General features: G+C 36.8%; 1 protein-coding gene across 1 annotated transcript; it reads left to right on the forward strand.

Moving 5' to 3' along the window:
* Positions 1–9564: 9564 nt before the first annotated feature.
* LOC140775671 (uncharacterized) lies at positions 9565–10044 on the forward strand. The gene has a single exon (XM_073119060.1). The coding sequence runs from the start codon at positions 9565–9567 to the stop codon at positions 10042–10044; it is 480 nt and encodes a 159-aa protein (XP_072975161.1).
* Positions 10045–21238: the final 11194 nt, after the last annotated feature.

The following is a 21238-nucleotide window of genomic DNA, read 5'->3' on the forward strand; positions in this document are numbered from 1 at the left end:
TTGGGTGCAGCCCAACCCGTGCTCTAGGGTGTGGCTGGGCTGCAAACAACCCAGCCAAGTTTGGGGTGGGTGGGGTTGTAGGCAGTCCAGCCCAAATTGGGGGTAGATTGGGTTGTAGCCTAACCCATGTCTTTTTCTGGTTAAGGTGAGCTTTGGGCCAATTTTTGGTAGGTTTATTTTGGCTTTGTGCTAGCTAAATAAAGTAATTACCCGTTGGTTATCTCTTTAAATTATTTAATTCATTATTTAAGTACTTTTTTAATGCTAGCAACCATGTGCCTTAATTAATCAATGTTTTTAGCTAATGATAATGTTCGCTACATTAATTGTTTTACAAATTAATCTTAATAAGCTAGACCATGGCTTGAGAGTGCCGTTACAAATAACTCATAATAGAAACTAGCTCCAATTGGATATTAGCATTTACTGATTATAATTTAGGATTAATTCAATTTTATCAATTGAGTCGGTGATCTGAGTATATCTGTATTAATTACTCCTACCGGAGAATTAATACAAATTACTATAGGGTAAGTATTTTAAATAGATTATCTTAAGTAGCGAAGCGGATTAGTTTAGTGTTGCCCATATGATCTACCTAAGTGATCATAATTAGTAGAACAAGAATTTGAGGTAAATTATTTTAAATTTCTTTTAATAACGTGATAGGTGCCAGTACAACTATTAACCTAATTAATAAATATAGGAATCTGTAGATGGACCTACCCAAGCCTGCAATGAACATCAATAAGATTATTTAACTAACTAGTGATAAGATTATTGTGCTTATGCATTTTTATTACTTTGTTTATCGAGGTGGACTCCGTACCCTATGAGGATGATCCTATGGTGCAGTGGCAGCTAGTATTAGGAAAGCGGCTTAGGCAAGTGAATGTTCTATGATCTAGGAGTTATGTAGAGAATAAAATATCATACCTTATGAAATCATCACATTCATATCATGCTTATACATATGTTTTTCTTACCATTGTTAATGCACGTCATGTTTGATAATTATATTTTACGGATTAGTAAGATTTCACATATCATAATGTCTATACATATTTATTAGGCATGATCATGTATTTAGCATGCAAAATATGATAATGATGGGTGTTACATTATGCTTACTGTGTTAGATAATATTATGTTATTTGCACACGTGCACGACAATAAAGAGGGTGATTGTTACGTCTTAATAGTATCCGACACATCCCTAGCCAGGGTTAGGGGCAGGGGATATTCTTATACTTATATATATTAGAGCCCACACTTGAAGTCTTAGTCTATTGATCACAGACGATTAGGTAGCCGTTTCGTCGAGCGATGAGAGATTTATTGTTGATCGATGAGAGTCATAACCTTTAGGGTATTTAAGATATATATAGAGAGAGAAGGGCAGGATAAGTATGAGATACTAATACAATGATCATGATGTGCATATTCATATTTACTTATTGTTGCATTATTCATCACTTTTTAGACTGTAGAAGTAGAAATTTGCTGGGCTTTATGCTTACCACAATCTGGTGGAAATATTTCCAAATTAGTAGATGAGCCGGAGTTCATGGCTGAGCTAGTGAAGAAATATCATTACTTTTCTCTTATTTATTTATTCTTATAAATTAAGCCAAATGGCTTGTAGCCCCTGCGTGGGCAAATTCATCCGTCTATGGATATATATTTTGGGGCTTCTTGTGGCCTGTGATATTATGGGCTTTTTTTATCTGTTTTATTTGTGAAAATGTGGGCTTTTACATTTATATATTATGTTGAAATATTGACCAACAAGACACATGGTAATCACATAGGTTCTATCCAAGTGAGGGCATGTGTTTGGTGGTGGTTGTTACATTAGTAACTTACATAACTTAACTAAACCTACCTTAAGGGCTTATATAAGCATAAATTAATTAAAAGGTAAATAGACTCAATCCATCGAGCTCAATGTCTTCATAATGCGATCTGATTTGGTTACCATCCTCCACCACGAGCCATGCTACTATATGACCGTTCAACAACACTCTTAGCCATTCGTCACTCTCTGACGATCGTCGAAATGTTGGATATTTATCGATCTATCATACTATAACCTTCCTCCACTATTTTAATTATATCTTTTAATCTCAACTTTTAATTTATATGAAACTAAAACCATTAGAACCTTAACTCCCGAGGCTATAACTATTTTTCTTACATTCAGATTAGTCTAGATTTTGTTCGTATTATGGTATCAGAGTCGACGTTTCTCAGACAATAGTTATCACACGATCCAAGACAATCGAGGAAAGAGCGACCATGGAGGACTAGGAACTCATCTCTGTTCTTGTGAGAGTTTCATCAGCGACCCCTCAAGTTGCTAAAATCATGAGAGAGGCAGAAAGGAGACCCAACCAGTTGCTAAAATCCCTCCTTTGGTTGACGAGGTGCGCCTTTCATCCCTACAGGCCGAGCCCTTTGCCATAGTGATACCGGCGCAGCCGATAGAGATAGCCCTTGAGTCGTCTTCCCTATTCATAGTGGGAGCTAGGGCCGAAAACTTGAGCTTCTTACTAGCGGTGAACCAACCTTCATCAGTGCCAAACTCGACATTCGATCCCTTCCACAGGACCTTTGTAACAACCCAATCCCCCCCCCCCCCCACAAAAAAAAAAAAAAATGCTTGGGCACGACGAGCAGTGGGGCTGCGTGGGGGAGGTGCCACGCACCCCCCCCTCGCGTCGCCGCAGCCAACCGGCTGCGGCCATCTGGCAGCGGCGGGCCCCAGCGCCGCCGCAGCCACCGCCAACCTCCCACCGCCTTCCCTCTCTCTCTTTAAATCTCTCTCTCTCTCTCTCTCTCTGGATGCTCTCTCTCTATCTCTTTCTCTCTCTCGCCGAGGCCGGTCGTCGCCGTCGCCACCTCCTCGAGCGCCGGTGAGCTCCTCTCTCTCTCTCTCTCTCTCTCTCTCTCTCTCTCTCTCTCTCTCTCTCTCTCTCTCTCTCTCTCTCTCTCTTTCTTGCCCGAGGGTGGGCTCGTCGGAGCCGAGCCACCGGCGAGAGGCCGGCCGCTGGCTGGCCAGCAGCGGTCGGTGCCCTCCCCACCGGCCCGGGTCCGCAACCTCCTCCCTCACCTCCTCTCTTTCTTCTCTTCCTCTTCTCTTCTTCTTCTTCTTCTTCTTCTTTCTTCTTTCTTTCTTTCTTTCTTTCTTTCTTTTTCTCCTTCTTCCTCAGCTCCTCTTTTCTCTTTCTGCACAGTGTTGGGCTCGGCCCAGCACTGTCTGCTATAGTGCTGGGCCGAGCCCAGCACTGATGGCAGTTGTAATTAATTTATTAATTAATTAGTTTATTTATGTTATTTATTTAAGTATTTTGCTTCTTAATTAATGCAAATAGATTATTTAGACATTAACTATTTTAATAATATTATATATCCTTCAATGTATTTTTATTAATGATAATTTTTATAATTAATGATTAATTAGGCATAAATATAGGTAATACTTATATTTATTTATTTACTTACTTATATGTATATTAGATTAATAGATAAATTTGTAAATTATAATTATTAGATTTATATTCTAATATTCTTATGATATACATTTTTAAGTAACTCTATTAATTTATTATACATTATTATTTTGTAGCAAATAAGATAATGACTACATAGTCCCTAATTAATCAAGATATAATTTAATTATAATTAGATTTTTATCTATATTTTATTTATAATTAAAATCTAGCCAATCATAAAAACAAGTAGAAATTCTAAAATCTAATAAATCATCATATTTTACTCGAACGGATTATAATGGGATAAACAACTAACTTTATGTTACTTAAACATTTTCAGATCCCGAACCCCCTTATTTGAGACCCCGTGGATCTTGCTAGCGATGAGTGTCACTCGATTACCTGACGGACGTGAGAGATGCGTGGTTTGTATCTTCTGATCAGACGGTGAGTAGTCTTATCCCCTAGATCCCTTTCTCAAATTAGGATTTATTATATATTATGTACATGCATGTTTTGGCCTCCAGCATGATTATATGACTTTATATAGAGATGATTTCAGTCGAGCATATTTTATCATGCACTGGATTAGACTGATCTGGGATATGAGTACATTGGTGATATATAGAGATGATTGGAGATGATTATGCTATTATGGTTTTATGTCGGGATGATTTCTATCATGAGTATGCATGTGGTAGATTAGCATGAGTATGCATGTGTTAGATACATGGTTGGAGTTTGCATTACATCATTTTGCTCTTGATTCCTATTACACCTAAATTTCTGTTATGCATTGACTTGTTATTGTACTGGATATATGCATATGATTTGTCATTTAAAAAGGAAAGCATGAAATGTGATTGATAGAATAGTTGATAGAAAGCGTGAGGATACCCGAGTGGGCGCGAGGGTTAGGACGCGCTTGGTGGATGATTGATCGCTCGACATGGTCGCGATCTTATTGGCCTTACGTCCGAGGTCGTTAGTCTGTGTGCGCAGCAGACATTCGGACACATGCCGTTCGCCAGGGCATATGTGGCGAGTTATCCTCACGAGATTTCTATCAGCTAGAAGGGTGCCCGGTCTGGATGGATGTTGATACCCTAACGGATGGCAGGGTATGGTTATATTTGAGATACTCCTTGCGGATGGCAGAGTATGCTCTGAGCCTTCGGGCATGATGTTGAGACTGGGTACCGGGTGTTGACTGTGCACAGTGGTCTAGTATGATGATATTATACCGAGATGTCGGTGATGATCGTGATGTTGAGAAATGCTTATGATTTCATTATCATTCGGTTACCTGATTATCGAGTGGTCAATATGCATCATATATGGTTACATTTGATATCATAGCATAGTCATGATCGGCATGCATCATGTGTCATATTTGAGAGAGAGTTATGATGATAGATGACATGGAGATTTGTTTACTCATGGTCGAGGATTATATACTTTTATCAGTTATGACATGTTATCTACTTTTCATTTATATATTATTGAGGATACATTCATATACTCATTCATGACATGATACTCTTTCTGATTCATATTATCCAGTACATGATTTACTCTCTGTTTGGCATCACTGATTCGGGGTAAGGTCTATTCACTGAGCCTTTTGCTCTGATACGATTCGGACTTCACCGACATCGTCTCAAGCTTGGATTTACCTTAGGATAAGATTGAGTTTTAGGATAAGATTGAGTTTTAGGATAAGATTGTGTTTTAGGATAAGATTGAGTTGTTGGTTAGCCTATAAAAGTATGTGTAGGGCAACCAAAATTATTATTGATTATTGAGAATTGAGTTTGCCTTGCCTCCTTCATCTTCTTCGCTCTCGTTCCCTCAATCTCCCCGGCAACGCCGCTTCTAATCTCCCTCGACAGGCCAATCACCCTAGTCCCTTAGGAGTGGCCCTCTTCTCCCCCTTCTTCCAATTTATCCATCGCTATCCCTAACCTTTCCATCATCCATAACCCTTCCACCATCACTTTTACACCGGTGCCACCCCATCAACACCGGCCCTCCACAATCCACCATTACCTAGGATTTCGTGCCTTCATCCACGGAATCCAAAACAGAGTATCCTGACGTTCGTCCACTAAACGAACGATATTTCGAGATCCCCATCTCCGATTCGCCTGAAACTAGATCCGTTGGAAAGCTCTTTTCCGGGCCTACAACATATCAAAATTTCACAGTGATCCAACGGCGGGATATTTCGGGATCTGATCTCAAGGTTCCGTGCAAGATCGTATTAATCTTGAATCAGAGCCATAGCACCAAAAGAGGGTTCGTATCAATCTGGTATCAGAGCCTATAGCCGAGGAAGGATCGTAACATGCTCATGACTCTCTTTATTTCTTTTCTAACCCCCTCAGATATGTGGTACGTGATAGCGACTTGAGAAGATATTTTAGAGCGATGATGAGGTGAGCTATAGATGCGAGATGGTATAGATGATAGTTTATATAGAAATCGAGTTGTACCAATATTTGATATTTGTACTCTTTTGTATTAGACAATGATTTGTATAATACAAGTCGAATCATAGAGTAACCTTGTATTAGTTATTTTAGTTGTATCTTGATGGTTTGTTGTGGCCTGTGTGGGTCCTGCCAGATTATGTGGCGGTCTAGTGTATTATTGTGGACTTTGATATTCATATACTAACAGGTTTATTTGGTTAAGAGTATGATTTATTTGGTGATGGATTACGTAATCATGGATATGTTAGCAGGTGTTATTTGATGATGTCATGATTGTATGTGCACAGGAGAGTATCCGTGCGTGACGAGCCCCGCCCGACCTGTCGCGTGTGTCGCACGTGCCGTGTGGGCGCGTGTGCGTGCACGTGCCCGTGCCGGGCGAGGGTGTTACAACCTTTGCATCCAATCCATGCTAACGACAACTATTGGAATCGATCGAATAGTCATTGTCAACAACCCTTCAAGCTGTAGCAAAATCGCAACTCGTGGTTGAGGGTCCAATGTTCCAGCGACTACTAGCAGCCATAGTCAGCTCCCACTGGCCAAGTACAACCCAATGGTGGGCACCGCAACTATCGGAGACCTCCTAATTGCTGAACCTGACGATCATGCTCGAGGCGATAACGCCTGAGAGAAGCCATGTTGTGATGACTTTGCTGTGGGTTGCCGTCGTCGGGGCTCCACTATAATGGGACTACCTCCACCACCTGCAGCCGTCGGGGGCTGGGGGACTCATCTGTTATGCGCGGTAGTCGCCTCTACCGCAACTCGAGCTCGAGCTTAATTTTCAACTTCAATCGTTGCTCGCCACCACGAGAACCCATCGGACGCCGACTACCACCGGCCAATGACCTTGTCCTAGAGTTAGGTTTTTAGCTATTGGGTAGAAGAGATAAAGTGCACGTATCTTAAGACATGCTAAATTTGTTAGAATATTTGCGATGCTGCTCAACCACCTCTCATGAACCAATTTGAGACTTATGTACATGACCCCGAGCCTGAGGATGACTGGTGCAATGACCTGGTGGACCCGCATCAATTGACTAAGGCAAGCCTACATGCAGACTCGTGGCCTATGAGCACAACATAAGTTAGAAGGTCCAACTCAAACTTTAGTCAACTTGAGGACAAGGTGTTAGAAGTATAGTAGATTGTGATGATTCGACCATGTGGGTTAAATTAGTCGAGTCAGTTGAGTGGAATCTATTTATCTTTTGATTGATTTATGCTTATGTAAACTGCTAAGGCAAGTCTAGTTAAGTTATGTAAGCTTCTAAGGCAAATCTTAGTTAAAGTCATATAAGCCTTTAGGGCTAATTTAAGGCAAATCTTAGTTTGAGTTGTATAAGCTTTTAGGGCTAGTCCGAGTAGGACTCATTATATCCAACCTCTATATATAGAGGGATTGGGCTTCTTTATTAGTTATCCAAACATCCAATGAAGAATTAAGAATTATGTTTTAGTCTTAGACTATCTTAAGAGTAAGAGTAGGATAATATATGAATAGAAGTAAATTAATCATAGTTATTTATTTTTTCGTAGGAGTATATCTAACTCAAAATCCTAATTCTACCTTCAACTCATAGTCATCATCACCTCCAAGAGCCACCTTATCTTATGACCCTCCACCACTATCCTTAGCCATCCGCCACCCTTTGACAACTACCACAACATTGGATACCTACCAATCTATCCAAGTCTGACCTTCAGCAAGTTTTTTAATTTTATTATTTTACTACAGCCTCAAAATTATGTGAAATGAAAGCCATTAGGTCTAGCTTCTACTTATTAAAATATTATAATTTTCTTACATCTAGATTATTCCAAATCTAATTCGTAACACCTAACATATTTGGTGCCTAAATAAATTATAATTAGAAAAATAAGTAATTAGATGATGTGTCGAGTTTATAGTAATTGGGTTGGTTACGAAGGTTCAACACAATGCTATGGAGGCATAAACTGGAAATACGAAATTCTAATGGAGGAGATCTAGAAAAGATGGACAAATTATGAAAGGTTGGGAAATAAGCAAAGCATTATTACAGTGAAATGAAAATAAAATCCAAGGTATAAACCAGTTATAAGTAATAAAATTAATAATGAGATAATTATTTATATTTATAATAATAAAAACAGAATAACTACTAAAAATAAAAATTGAACTTTAACACTTATTATTAGTTAGTACAATTATAATTTAGTTAAGATTAAAAGTACAATAAACAGATTTACATATATTTACTCATATTAATTAATAGAAACTTAATTTGATACCAATGATGAGGTAGTATTATTTACCTCATGGTGAATATATAGAGAGAGAGAGAGGTTTATAGCAGAATCATTACACACAATTATAAGTAATAAACGAAATAACCAAATAATTTATATTTATGATGATAACTTCCATTATAACCCTATAGTTAAAAAATAGAATAACTACTAAAAATTGAAACTTAGCACTTACTATTATTAACTATTACAATGATAATAAAATTAGGATTAAAAATACCATAAACAGAATTAGATATATTTACAAGATAAATTAATAGAAACTATATTCAATACCAATAATTAGGTTACTATAATTGCACTAATTATCTAACACACAAATATATATATATATATATAGTTAGAACATGATTTTGTCTCTAGTTCTATTTACCTCCCTTAATATTTAATACTAACTATATTTTGTTGGTAATTTCATGTTTTTTGACATGAATTTTTATTAATTTTGAGCTAAGTTTTAAGTGGGGCCCACACATTATTAATGATGGTTTAATGGTGGAATTAATTTAGTTCAAAGTGTACTTTATTGTCAAATATTCACTTAGTCAAATCCATGAAGAGAAGTGAATGAAAATTGGCTCTAAAGTGGGTATCATAGCAATGGAAAATAAAGAAAAGAAAGTTTGGTACCGTATTGGATATTTGAGAAATGTTAGTATGGTATATAAGTAACAAACTTCTTATGGGCTTTGGGCCCAAAAAGGGGTACCTATTTTGTGGGTAAAGATTACTATGCAACTTAACTCACACACGCGTGCCGCTCGGCCCGGCTCGGTTCGGTTCACACGCACGGATCAAGTCCAATTTTAATTTTTTGTCTGATACGGGTTCAAATCTGGTTTGGTTCGGGGTCGAAGTGGTGTGTCCCTTCGATAAACAGTTAATCAATCAGTTAGTTGGGTGAACCCGACCCAAATGGTATATCCTTTCACAGTGTAACAGCACAGTTCAGGTTCAATCAAGGCATTAGAAAGCTGCTTCCTTTCCAGTGCAAGGTAGTCGTTGTATCCTAGGAGACCGATGTCCACTGTTCTAGAAGCAATCGGTGGAGGGCGAATTGGTCTTAAGAAGATAGTGTCCAACACTAGACTCGACTATTCAGAATTTTATATTCTGTAATCTATAAGTTATTTATATTATTTTGATCGAATTTATTGTGACTCTTTGGAATCAGATTGTTACCGCTAACAATCTTAAGACCAATTCTGTTTGGTTGTTGCTCTGATTCCAATCAGTATTCTTTTCTTCTGATCAGATTTTATTTTACTTTCTTCTTTTAGATGGCTGAAATAGTAAAGAGTACTATTTCCCCTATCACTGCTCCTCTAGTACCTACAGTTTATGGAGAAAAGCCTGAGAAATTCTATGGTGCAGAATTTAAGAGATGGCAACAGAAAATGCTCTTTTATCTGACCACCTTGAATTTGGCTAAATTCTTACATGAAGATGTGCCTGAACTCCGAAAGGAGGAAACTAATAGGCAAGTAGTTACTGCAGTGGATGCGTGGAAGCATGCCGACTTCCTTTGCCGAAACTATATCCTCAATGGATTGGACAACTCGTTGTATAACGTGTATAGTTCAGTAAAAACGTCTAAGGAATTATGGAAATCTTTAGACAAAAAGTACAAGACAGAAGATGCCGGTGCAAAGAAATTTGTAGTCGGTAAATTTCTTGAGTACAAGATGGTTGACACTAAACCAGTGATTAACCAAGTGCAAGATCTTCAAGTAATAATTCATGAGATTCATGCTGAATGATGGTGATTAATGAATCATTCCAAGTGGCGGCTATTATAGAAAAATTGTCACCATCTTGTAGGGATTTCAAAAATTACTTAATACACAAGCACAAGGAAATGACACTTGAAGAACTTATTGTCAGATTGAGGATTGAAGAAGACAATCGTACTGCTGAAAAGAAAATTGGAAGCCAGTACGTGTCAAAGGCAAATGTTGTGGAGTCCATGAAGGACAAGAAAATGAAGCATATTAGCGAAGGCTCTAAAAATGGCAATACAAAGAAGTTCAAGGGCAAATGTTACGTCTGTGACAAACAAGGGCATCGTGCTCAAGACTACCGCTTGAGAAAAAAGAAGAACTCTGAAAAGAAGAAGCCACAAGCCAATGTAACTGAAGTGGAACAGCTTCGTTCTGATGTCGATGATATGCACCTCTCCGCTATTGTCTCGAAAGTAAACCTGATTGGTGGTAATCCTAAAGAATGGTGGGTAGACACTGGAGCTACTCGACACATTTGTGCCAATAGGTGGATGTTTTCGTCTTATCAAACTGCAACAGATGAAAAACTTTACATGGGCAATTCAGCAACTTCCAAGGTGGAAGGAATAGGAAAGGTTGTGTTAAAATTGACTTCAGGGAAAGAACTTACTCTTAATGATGTAATGCATGTGCCCGACATTCAAAAGAATCTAGTTTCGGGATCATTATTGAGTAAGAAAGGTTTTAAGTTGGTGTTTGAGTCTGATAAGTTTGTACTTATCAAAAATGGCATGTATGTTGGAAGGGGCTACTTGTCAAATGGCCTCTTTAAGATGAATGTAATAACTGTAACTCCAAAAATAAATAAAGGGGAATCTTCTTCTTACTTGCTTGAGTCTTGTAAAATTTGGCATGGTAGATTAGGACATGTTAATTATGATACATTACGTAGATTAATTAATCTTAACATGTTGCCTAATTTCCAAATTGATTTAAATAAAAAATGTGAAATATGTGTTGAAGCCAAATTAGCTAAGACTTCGTTTCATTCTATCGAACGAAGTACAGAACCTCTAGAACTTATACATACCGATGTATGTGATTTGAAATTTGTTCAAACTAGAGGTGGAAAAAAGTATTTTATTACTTTTATTGACGATTGCACAAGATACTGTTATGTGTATTTGCTAAGAAGCAAAGATGAGGCATTAGAAATGTTTATACATTTCAAATTAGAGGTTGAGAACCAACTTAGCAGAAAGATTAAAATGCTAAGAAGTGATAGAGGTGGTGAATATGAGTCACCATTTGCACAAATATATGCAGAAAATGGAATTATTCATCAAACAACAGCTCCTTACGCTCCACAGCAAAATGGTATTGCTGAACGTAAAAATAGAACTCTGAAAGAGATGATGAATGCCATGTTAATAAGTTCTGGTTTACCCCAGAATTTGTGGGGGGAAGCTTTGCTTTCTGTAAATCACATTCTCAACCGGTTACCCCATAAGAAATTGGATAAAACACCTTATGAGTTATGGAAAGGTCGAGAACCTAGCTATAAATTCTTAAGAGTATGGAGGTGCCTAGCAAAGGTTGCAATTCCAGTTCCTAAAAGAACAAAAATTGGACCTAAAACTATTGATTGTATATTCATTGGTTATGCTCATAACAGTAGTGCTTATCGATTCCTGGTTCACAAATCAGATAATTCTGAGGTACATGAGAATACAATTATTGAGTCTAGGAATGCATCATTCTTTGAGAATATATTTCCATATAAATCTACATCAGAAATAAGTTCTCTCAAAAGAACTTATGAAAATAAGCAGGATCAAGAGTTCTTGCAAGAAGGAAATGATAATGAACCTAGACGAAGTAAGAGGGCAAGGACTTCTACGTCTTTTGGTCCTGATTTTCTAACATATTTGTTAGAAAAAGAACCTCAGAGTTATAAGGAAGCAATGTCTACTCCTGAAGCTCCTTTATGGAAAGAAGCCATTGATAGTGAAGTTGAATCCATTTTGCAAAGTCATACCTGGGAATTGGTGGATCTTCCACTAGGGTGTAAACCTTTGGGTTACAAATGGATATTCAAAAGAAAGATGAAAGCAGATGGTTCAATTGACAAATACAAGGCGAGACTTGTAGTCAAAGGATATAGACAGACAGAGGGAATAAATTACTTTGATACATATTCACCTGTAACAAGAATAACATCTATCCGATTAATAATTACTCTTGCGGTATTATATAATCTGAAAATACATCAGATGGATGTGAAAACTGCATTCTTAAATGATGAATTAAATGAAGAAATCTATATGGAACAACCCGAAGGGTTTGTGGCTCCAGGACAAGAGAGAAAAGTGTGCAAATTAGTTAAGTCTCTTTATGGGCTTAAACAAGCACCTAAACAATGGCATGAAAAATTTGACTTAGTTATGATGTCAAATGGTTTTCACATTAATGAATGTGATAAATGCGTTTATGTGAAATGCACTTCAGATAATTATGTCATTATATGTCTATATGTGGATGACATGATAATAACTGGTAGCAATATTAATGTCATTAAAGCTACAAAGAACATGTTGGCTAACAAGTTCGATATGAAAGATATGGGAGTTGCAGATGTGATTCTTGGCATAAAGATCACTAAGGCAACTGAAGGGTATGTTATATCTCAATCACATTATATTGAGAAAATACTCAACAAATTTGATAAAGATAGTAGCAATATAGCCAGAACACCTATAGATGTGAATGTTCATCTCACAAAGAATACAGGTGTATGTATATCTTAGTTAGAATATTCTCGGATAATAGGCAGTTTGATGTACGTCATGAATTGCACTCGTCCGGATATTGCGTACTCCGTGAGTAAACTGAGTAGATATACAAGTAATCCAGACAGTGATCACTGGAAAGCGATAGTTAGGGTACTTAGATATTTGAGATACACCACTAACTATGGATTGTACTATTCAAAATATCCAGCAGTACTTGAAGGGTATAGTGATACAAACTGGATTTCTGATACAAAAGATACCAAATCCACGAGCGGATATGTCTTTACACTTGGAGGTGCATCTATTTCATGGAAATCTTCTAAACAAACATGTATAACTAGATCTACTATGGAATCTGAATTCATAGCATTAGATAAGGCTGGAGAAGAAGTAGAATGGCTTCAAATTCAAAATTTTTTAGAAGATATTCCTATGTGGGCAAAACTTGTGTCCGCAATTTGCATACATTGCGATAGTCAATCAGCTATAGGAAGGGCACAGAGTCAAATGTATAACGGTAAGTCACGACATATACGTCGTAGGCATAATACAGTGCGACAATTGATCTCAAATGGTATAATATCTATTGATTATGTAAAATCAAAGGATAACATCGCGGATCCATTAACTAAGGGTTTAACAAGAGATCAAGTATATTGTTCATCGAGGGGAATGGGTTTGAAGCCTACCACCTAGAGTAACGACACAACGGCAACCCAACCTAGTTGACTGGAGATCCCAAGATCTAGGTTCAAAGGGACAACCGAGTTGTGGGGGCGTTCTCTGAAATCACTAAGGAATTAAATTTCCTATACCTTTCCTATGATGACATAGTGATAAACATGTACTAAGTGTTAGGGTAAGCAATGCTTTTAATGACTCTTATACTTTGGAAATCTAAGTGGAGTATGGCAGGATACTCTTAATAAGAGGTCACCTATGTAAGTGTGAAGTGGGCCGCTTCTATGAGATGACTAGGCTAAATCTCTAGAGCACTCAAAGAATTACCAGGCGCGTCCAGGGCCGAAATGGACACAACATATAGAACTGACTGTGTTGAAAAGAGCTGTGTGAGTATTATTGTCTTGGTTTATACAAAAGCTGAACAGTTCAAGACATCATATTCACTGGTTAGCGAATAAATCCGATAATACTTCAGTATGGAAGGTTCAAAGCCAAAAGCTACCTATCCTGATGCGGTAACTTTTCGTTGTACTCTCAATCAAGTCTGTATTTCATATGCATTTTCAACCAATTTATTCATGTGGGGGATTGTTGGTAATTTCATGTTTTTTGACATGAATTTTTATTAACTTTGAGCTAAGTTTTAAGTGGGGCCCACATATTATTAATGATGATTTAATGGTGGAATTAATTTAGCTCAAAGTGTACTTTATTATCAAATATTCACTTAGTCAAATCCATGAAGAGAAGTGAATGAAAATTGGCTCTAAAGTGGGTATCATGGCAATGGAAAATAAAGAAAAGAAAGTTTAGTACCATATTGGATATTTGAGAAATGTTAGTATGGTATATAAGTAACAAACTTCTTATGGGCTTTGGGCCCCAAAAGGGGTACCTATTTTGTGGGTAAAGGTTACTATGCAACTTAACTCACATGCGCACCGCCACACACGGGTCAAGTCCAATTTTAATTTTTTGCCTGATACGGGTTCAAATCTGGTTTGGTTCGGGGTCGAAGTGGTGTGTCCCTTCGATAAACAGTTAATCAATCAGTTAGTTGGTTGAACCCGACCCAAATGGTGCATCCCTTCATAGTGTAACTATAAATTAGTTTCTAACCCGAAATGGTGCATCCATTCGGTGACATTTTGCATCTTTTCGTCAAGCCTATTTATAGGATGTTAGTCTGCATAATTAAAAACAACATCAGAGAAGAAAACTTGGTTGATTCCTTCTAGAGTCGAGTCTGCATCCGAAAGAGAGTACAGCACAGTTCAGGTTCAATCAAGGCATTAGAAAGCTGCTTCCTTTCCAGTGCAAGGTAGTCGTTGTATCCTAGGAGACCGATGTCCACTGTTCCAGAAGCAATCGGTGAAGGGCGAATTGGTCTTAAGGAGATAGTGTCCAACACTAGACTCGACTATTCTAAATTTTATATTATGTAATCTGTAAGTTATTTATATTATTTTGATTGAATTTATTGTGACTCTTTGGAATCAGATTGTTACCGCTAACATATTTAATATCAATAGTAAAATAGTATAAGATAAATAAAAGGAAAAGATGTAAAACAAGGGTTGGCTTGGGCTACCATCAAGCTTGCAGTCCAGCTCTAACCCACAACGGAATATAAGAACTTCAGTTAGGACCAGAACCACGCATCAAACTGCGAAAGAAAAATAGAAACAATGGAAAAGAAGAAGAGTGAGGAGATGACTTTGGGAGATAGCTAAACAACAAATCTATGGTGGAATCGATTTGGAATTTGTTTCAATCGGAGCAGCCGACGGTGATTGGAAACATATTCCACGACTGGCGGCCGTGGAGATTTGAACCACATCTAACTGTGCCATGATGGCCCTTAGCAAGGATGTCTATGGCATCATCTAGGGGAGAGGATGGTGATAGTGTAGAGGGATGTGGGCGGGGTTGACGACGGTGGCCAATGATGAAGTCGAGAACCTTCTCGGAAGCAGGTGATACTGACACGACGAGGAAGATGATGTGAACTTCCTCAGGTAATCGGTCTACTAATTTCGCCAACAAAGGTAAATACAAAAATTATGTGATAATTAATAAAAAGGAAATTAATTTAGCAATATGAAGAGAACTTGTTATTGGCTCTTATGCTGGTCTCGGCTGGTCATAAGACGCTCCAACAATGCACAGTTATAATCGAACACTTCTGCCAAGGAAAAACAGGTAGATTGGAGCAATGAGGAAAAAGATGAAGGCCGTATGGGAGGGAAGGGAGGTTATGCTTTAAAGAGGAAGAGTGTTAAGGTTTGATAGGTTTGATAGGGGTCAAGATTGCATTGCTTACTATGGATGATCTCGTCAGGAAAAATGGAATAAGTTTTGGAGTTATGGGGATCGAAGCAATAATGGTTAGGCTCACACTTACACCCTAGGTGATGAAAGTAACTGAACTCAGTTAGGTAACGCTGATGGCAAGGTTTGCGGGTGCTTGAACTTGATGAGTGTGTGTTATAATCCAACCACGAGAGTTCAGTCAGCTAGATTGAGTCGAGTCTAGTCAAGTCTAATCGATTATATTTAATTTTGAATTAAATTGATGTTCCTCATAAATGTAGGTGTTCCTCATAAATGTATAAGGTCAATTGTCCGAGAAGTATTAGTGTATTTGGATGCCAATATTATTCGACAAGAGTCTCACTTACCAAAGGGTAACTTTGCATATCCATATTTCTGCCCTCTTCCTCCTATTATATCTATTGCTTGTGACCTTTTAGTATAAGGAGAAGAGTGGCAAGAGAAGAGTGGCAAGGGAACATGATGCTGCATGTAAAGTTGACACCAATGGCATGGATGTTGTATCTATTCTGTCTACATAATGTCACACCATACAATTATAAATCATGATTGAGCTTTTCTTCTGCATGTTATGCTCACAGACATCTTTCATGATCTTACATCAATTATGTATAATAGTATAAAGACTACTTACTGCATTGAAATAGGCACCTTGTGAGGCTTGTCGTTTGGAAATTGATAACTAAGTTGTGCATGCAGAGTAGAGTCAGGGTTGACCCAAATGAAGCTTGTGTCAAGTCTTAGAAACTATCGGATCATATTACTATGAAGAAGAGTTAGGCACATGACTCTATCTCCAATTAAACTGAGTTCCTCGTCGGTCGCTGAACCAAGTGTATTGCATGAGGAGGTTTCTTCTAAGGCGAGTTCAAATGATAACTCTTATAAGTGAGAGGGAGAGTTTCAGTTTATGCCCAAGCGATTTGATCAACTCAGCAATCAAATTAGTGATTTGAAATTAGAAGTGGTTGGGATTTCTAGGATTGTAGCGGAGTTACAGGTTGACCAAGAATGGATACAAGTTGAGCAAGCTCATCTAAGTTCAATGCTTGGCAATGTCCTATTTATTCTCCATCGCAACTTTAGTCCTCCGTGCAAATAGCCTTTGTCAATTTGAGCCAAAAATAGAGAGAGTCGAGTCTAAGAAGTTATCTAGAGGATTTAGGAGTTTCGAGGGAGTGATGGAGTCGGTTTACTTTGCATCTAACTAGTTTTATTTGCTTACTAGATATGTTAACTATGTTAACTACGAAGTGATGCTTACTAAAGTTTAGATTCTATGTGTTTTTGCCTATTGCTGACAAATATGTACAAGATAATCGAATTGCTTTTATACATATATATGAGTATTTCTATAAATTTTGAAAATATTCAGACTAACGATTTTCAAGATAAATAACAGACAAGTCATTGCGTTCACATAGCGTTTGAACACACTTGGACTGCATTTGAATGCGGTCTTAGGCATTCGCACATGTAGAGAAAGTGTTTCAGCCGTTCAAATACGGACTCAGGCATTTACACATACAAATATAGTGATTTGGCCATTCGTACACACCATATAGGCATTCATAGCGCATTCACACATATAGAAGGGTGTATTTATGCGTTCGAATGTGTTTGGGAAATTAAGTGAGTGCATTCGAACGCACTCGAGCTGCATTCAAATGCCTCTACATAACATAATATTTCTAAACTTTCATGAGACTTGCTTTGTCTTAGATTTGGTCTTATTTTGTTAACCTATATAATACCCTAACCCTAGGGATGTTGGTTATTACTTTTGAAAGGGAGTTCTTAGAGTTATAACATTCTTTCACTAATAAAGTCCGTCTTATCTTTAATGCACCAAGCTTCCATCTTAAGAATAATCTAGATAAATGATCAATCTCAAGGGCTACTGAGATTGAAGATCAATCATAGAAAACAGTGGATCATGGGCTCTAGCAAGCAAGACTAAGTTATACAAAATCATGAGGATCAATAGGTTATTTTGTAAGTTGTTACGAACCAGATTTGGATAGATCCAGAAGTAAGAAAATTATAAAAATTTAAGTAGTGGTAGCCTCATGAGATAGGATTCTAATAGCTCTAGTCTCATATCAATTGGGCGTCTGGATAATAAAGATATAATTAAAATAGTGGAGTAAGATCAGACGTTGCGGCGGTAGTTGAAGGTGATGGTGATAAAGGTGATAGTGGCTATGGGTTGGAGGTAAATTTGGGTTTCTAACTTAGATCTACTCCTAGGAAAATAAATACGATCTAATGGCTACGATAAAATTGATAAATGCGAGAATAAAAAAATAACTAAACTTAATTAATTCTCCATGCTCGGATGTTTGGATAAATAAAGTCCAGCCCCTCTATATATAGACGTCGAGTATAATGAGTCCTACTCAGACTTAGCCCTAAAGGCTTATATGACTTGAACTAGGACTTGCCTTAGAGGCTTACAAGACTTAATTGAACTTACCTTAAGGGTTTACATTATAAAATAATATAACCTAGAGACAAACATGACTTCTAAATTAGCATTTTTATCCTTCTCAAAATGTTTCTTTATTATACCACAGATAGAGTCCAACTCTAGAGAAATCTTAAATATAAAAGTTGTAGATCAGAACATCTTCGATCACTCCAAGTGGTCTCATAATATTCGATCAACTGATAAATATATATATAATATTTTTTTGAAACTACGCAGAAGTAAATAAACTTAGCTAATTAAATAAACTATGATCTTAGATTCTAACTAAACTATATAAACAGAATAAATAAGATAACTAAACTCAATCCATTGAATCCAATATCCTCATGATGTGATCCGAAGATAGTTGTTTCTATTAGTTACAACTTTCAATTCGGTAATGGAGCCAAGTTAAGGAACAACTATCTTCGGTGTTGGTGTAAGCTATTCATTGCTGTCGAGTACAAGAGAAACAAATTAGGTTTCATCTTGCCTACTAGTTGTTTGTTGGAAGTCTTCTTAGAAAAATCATATTGGTTATGGCAAGACGTAATTTTCTCAGTATGTTATAGAGTTTGATACCTATTTGGTGAATCTTATAAATTTTGGTGTATTATAATGAAAAAAAAATTGTGTCATCAGAACTATGAGATTTGGTTGAGAATAGTTACGTAGAACTTACAAATGGAGAGGCAAGATGAACAATTGCACGAAAGCAAATTTAAGGAAAATCACAAGAAAAATGCAAAGCCATTTGTAGCTCTACCACAAGCAATCACAGAAGTCATCTTCCCAACAAGAGGAGCAAGAACAAAAGCCAAGAAAGCTTGAGATAATCTTAAAAGGAGTGCCGAGGAGTGCCATGGATTTGATAAGGTAGTTTCTATGAAACTTCAAAACACTTCGTTGTGATTTTGAGAATCTTAGTATGAAAGATTAAGAATCCATACAAGAATTAATGTCTAGAGATCATTAGGAGAAAGTTTATTAGATCAAAAAGTTGCTCAAAAAGTCTTGCAAAGTTTACCTTCCAAATTTGATCATGTAATGGCAACTATAGGGGAATCAAAAGATTTATCCTCATATTTTGTACATGAACTAATGTGATCTTGGCAAGCTCATGATTAGTGACTGGATAGGACATCTGGAAATGGCATTGAGCAGCATTTACTTCAAATGTAACTATATCAAATGACAAAGCTAAGGATTCTATAAATTAGTCAAATTCAAGTTGTGTAGGAAAAGGCTGTGGAAGAGGAAGGGGAAGAGGTAGCGAAAGATCATCCTCAACTGATAATGGAAGTAATGGCCAACGTAATCAGTATGGTCACATTGAACGAAGAAAGCCGAACAAGCTAATGCCACAGAAGGTGTAGAACCTGAAAATAATTTATTTTACATTTTCTTTGATGCTAATTATTCAAAGAATGATACATCATTGTCAAATAATGGATGTAGCAATCATATATGACAGGTGAAAAAAGCATTTTCAAAAGTATTGATGAGGCAATAAGACCTCGTGTTCAAATTGGTGATGGGAAATAACTACAAGCAGTTGGGGAAGGAGTTATTATAATCAAGACAAAATCAGGTAATTAGAAATAAATTCATAATATTTTATATATTCCTAATTTAGAACACAATTTATTGAGCATTAAGACAGCTGGTTAAGAGAGTTTTATCTTTTTTTTTTTAAAGAATCTTGTGAAATTAGAGACGTAAACTAGGGTACTTGTTATGAAAGTTTAAATGACAAGTAACAAAATGTTTCCTTTAGAATTCTCATGTCTTGATGATCATGCCTTGCTTGTTAGTGTTAAAAATAAGTCAAGATTATGGCATATGCATTATGGCCATTTTGCATTTAACTGATTTTATATTATTGTAGCAAAAGAATATGGTAATAGGCTTGCCACCCACTGCCAATGTTGACGAAGTATGGGAAGAATGCATGCATTTATGGAAAGTAACATAGAAAATCATTTCTAGTAAAATCTTCTTGGAGTAAAGATGCCTCTTGAATTGATCCATGCGAATATTTGTGGTCCTAGACAAACATTATCTTTGAATGGTAGTAAGTATTTTCTATTGTTCACTTATTATTACAGCATAATGAGTTGGGGAAATCTTAAAGAACATGTTTGAGGCATTTTCAAAATTTATTATGCCCAAAGCACATGCTAAACAGTAAACTGGATGTTTCATTAAAACATTGTGTACAAATCTAGGTGAAGAGTTTCTATCTAATAAATTCAGTTTCCTTTTGTCAAGCTCATGGTATACATAGGCAATTAACAGTAAGTTGTACACCTGTATAAAATGGGGTAACAAAAAAAAGAACCAAACGGTCGTTGAGATGGCTAGAAGTATGTTAAAAGAATCTTCCGAATATGTTTTGGGTAGAGGTAGTAGCAACATCGATCTTTCTACTTAATTGATCTCCAAAGAAAGCGGTTAAATATCAAACACCATATGAAGCTTGGTATGGCAAGAAACCAAATGTAAGTTATCTCAAAAAATATTATTCTCTTGCATATGCTCGTATCAATTCTCAATTTCACCAACAGTTTGATGAGAAAAGTGTCAAATAGATATTTATTAGTTATAGTGAAGAAACAAAAGGGTGTATTAGAATTGATTAAAAAAGAGTATGTTCCGCTGCAATTTTCAAAAATAGAAGAACCTCAAAACAGAAGGCAAGACTCGGAGTTATCTACTCCATCTGGAAACACAAGAAGGTACCCTACAACACCAAGTAGCAGTGCTCCAATTGAACAATTATCTCCTGAAACATCTAGTAGTGTTCTAATTTAAGATCATCTCTCCAAATATTTAACCTTGAATCACCTCACTATTAGAAAAATGAAATCTATAAGAGAAATTTATGATTTATGCAATTTTGCTCTTTCAGTTTCTGAACCGGTGAAGTTTGAAGAAGTAATTCAAAGTGAAG

The sequence above is a fragment of the Typha angustifolia genome, chromosome 14, assembly GCF_048772165.1.
Source record: "Typha angustifolia cultivar Huaian chromosome 14, ASM4877216v1, whole genome shotgun sequence".
NCBI lineage: Eukaryota > Viridiplantae > Streptophyta > Magnoliopsida > Poales > Typhaceae > Typha > Typha angustifolia.

Excerpts from the sequence above, each read along its gene's own strand:
- LOC140775671 (XM_073119060.1), top strand. The coding sequence starts at position 9,565 with ATGGCTGAAATAGTAAAGAGTACTATTTCCCCTATCACTGCTCCTCTA.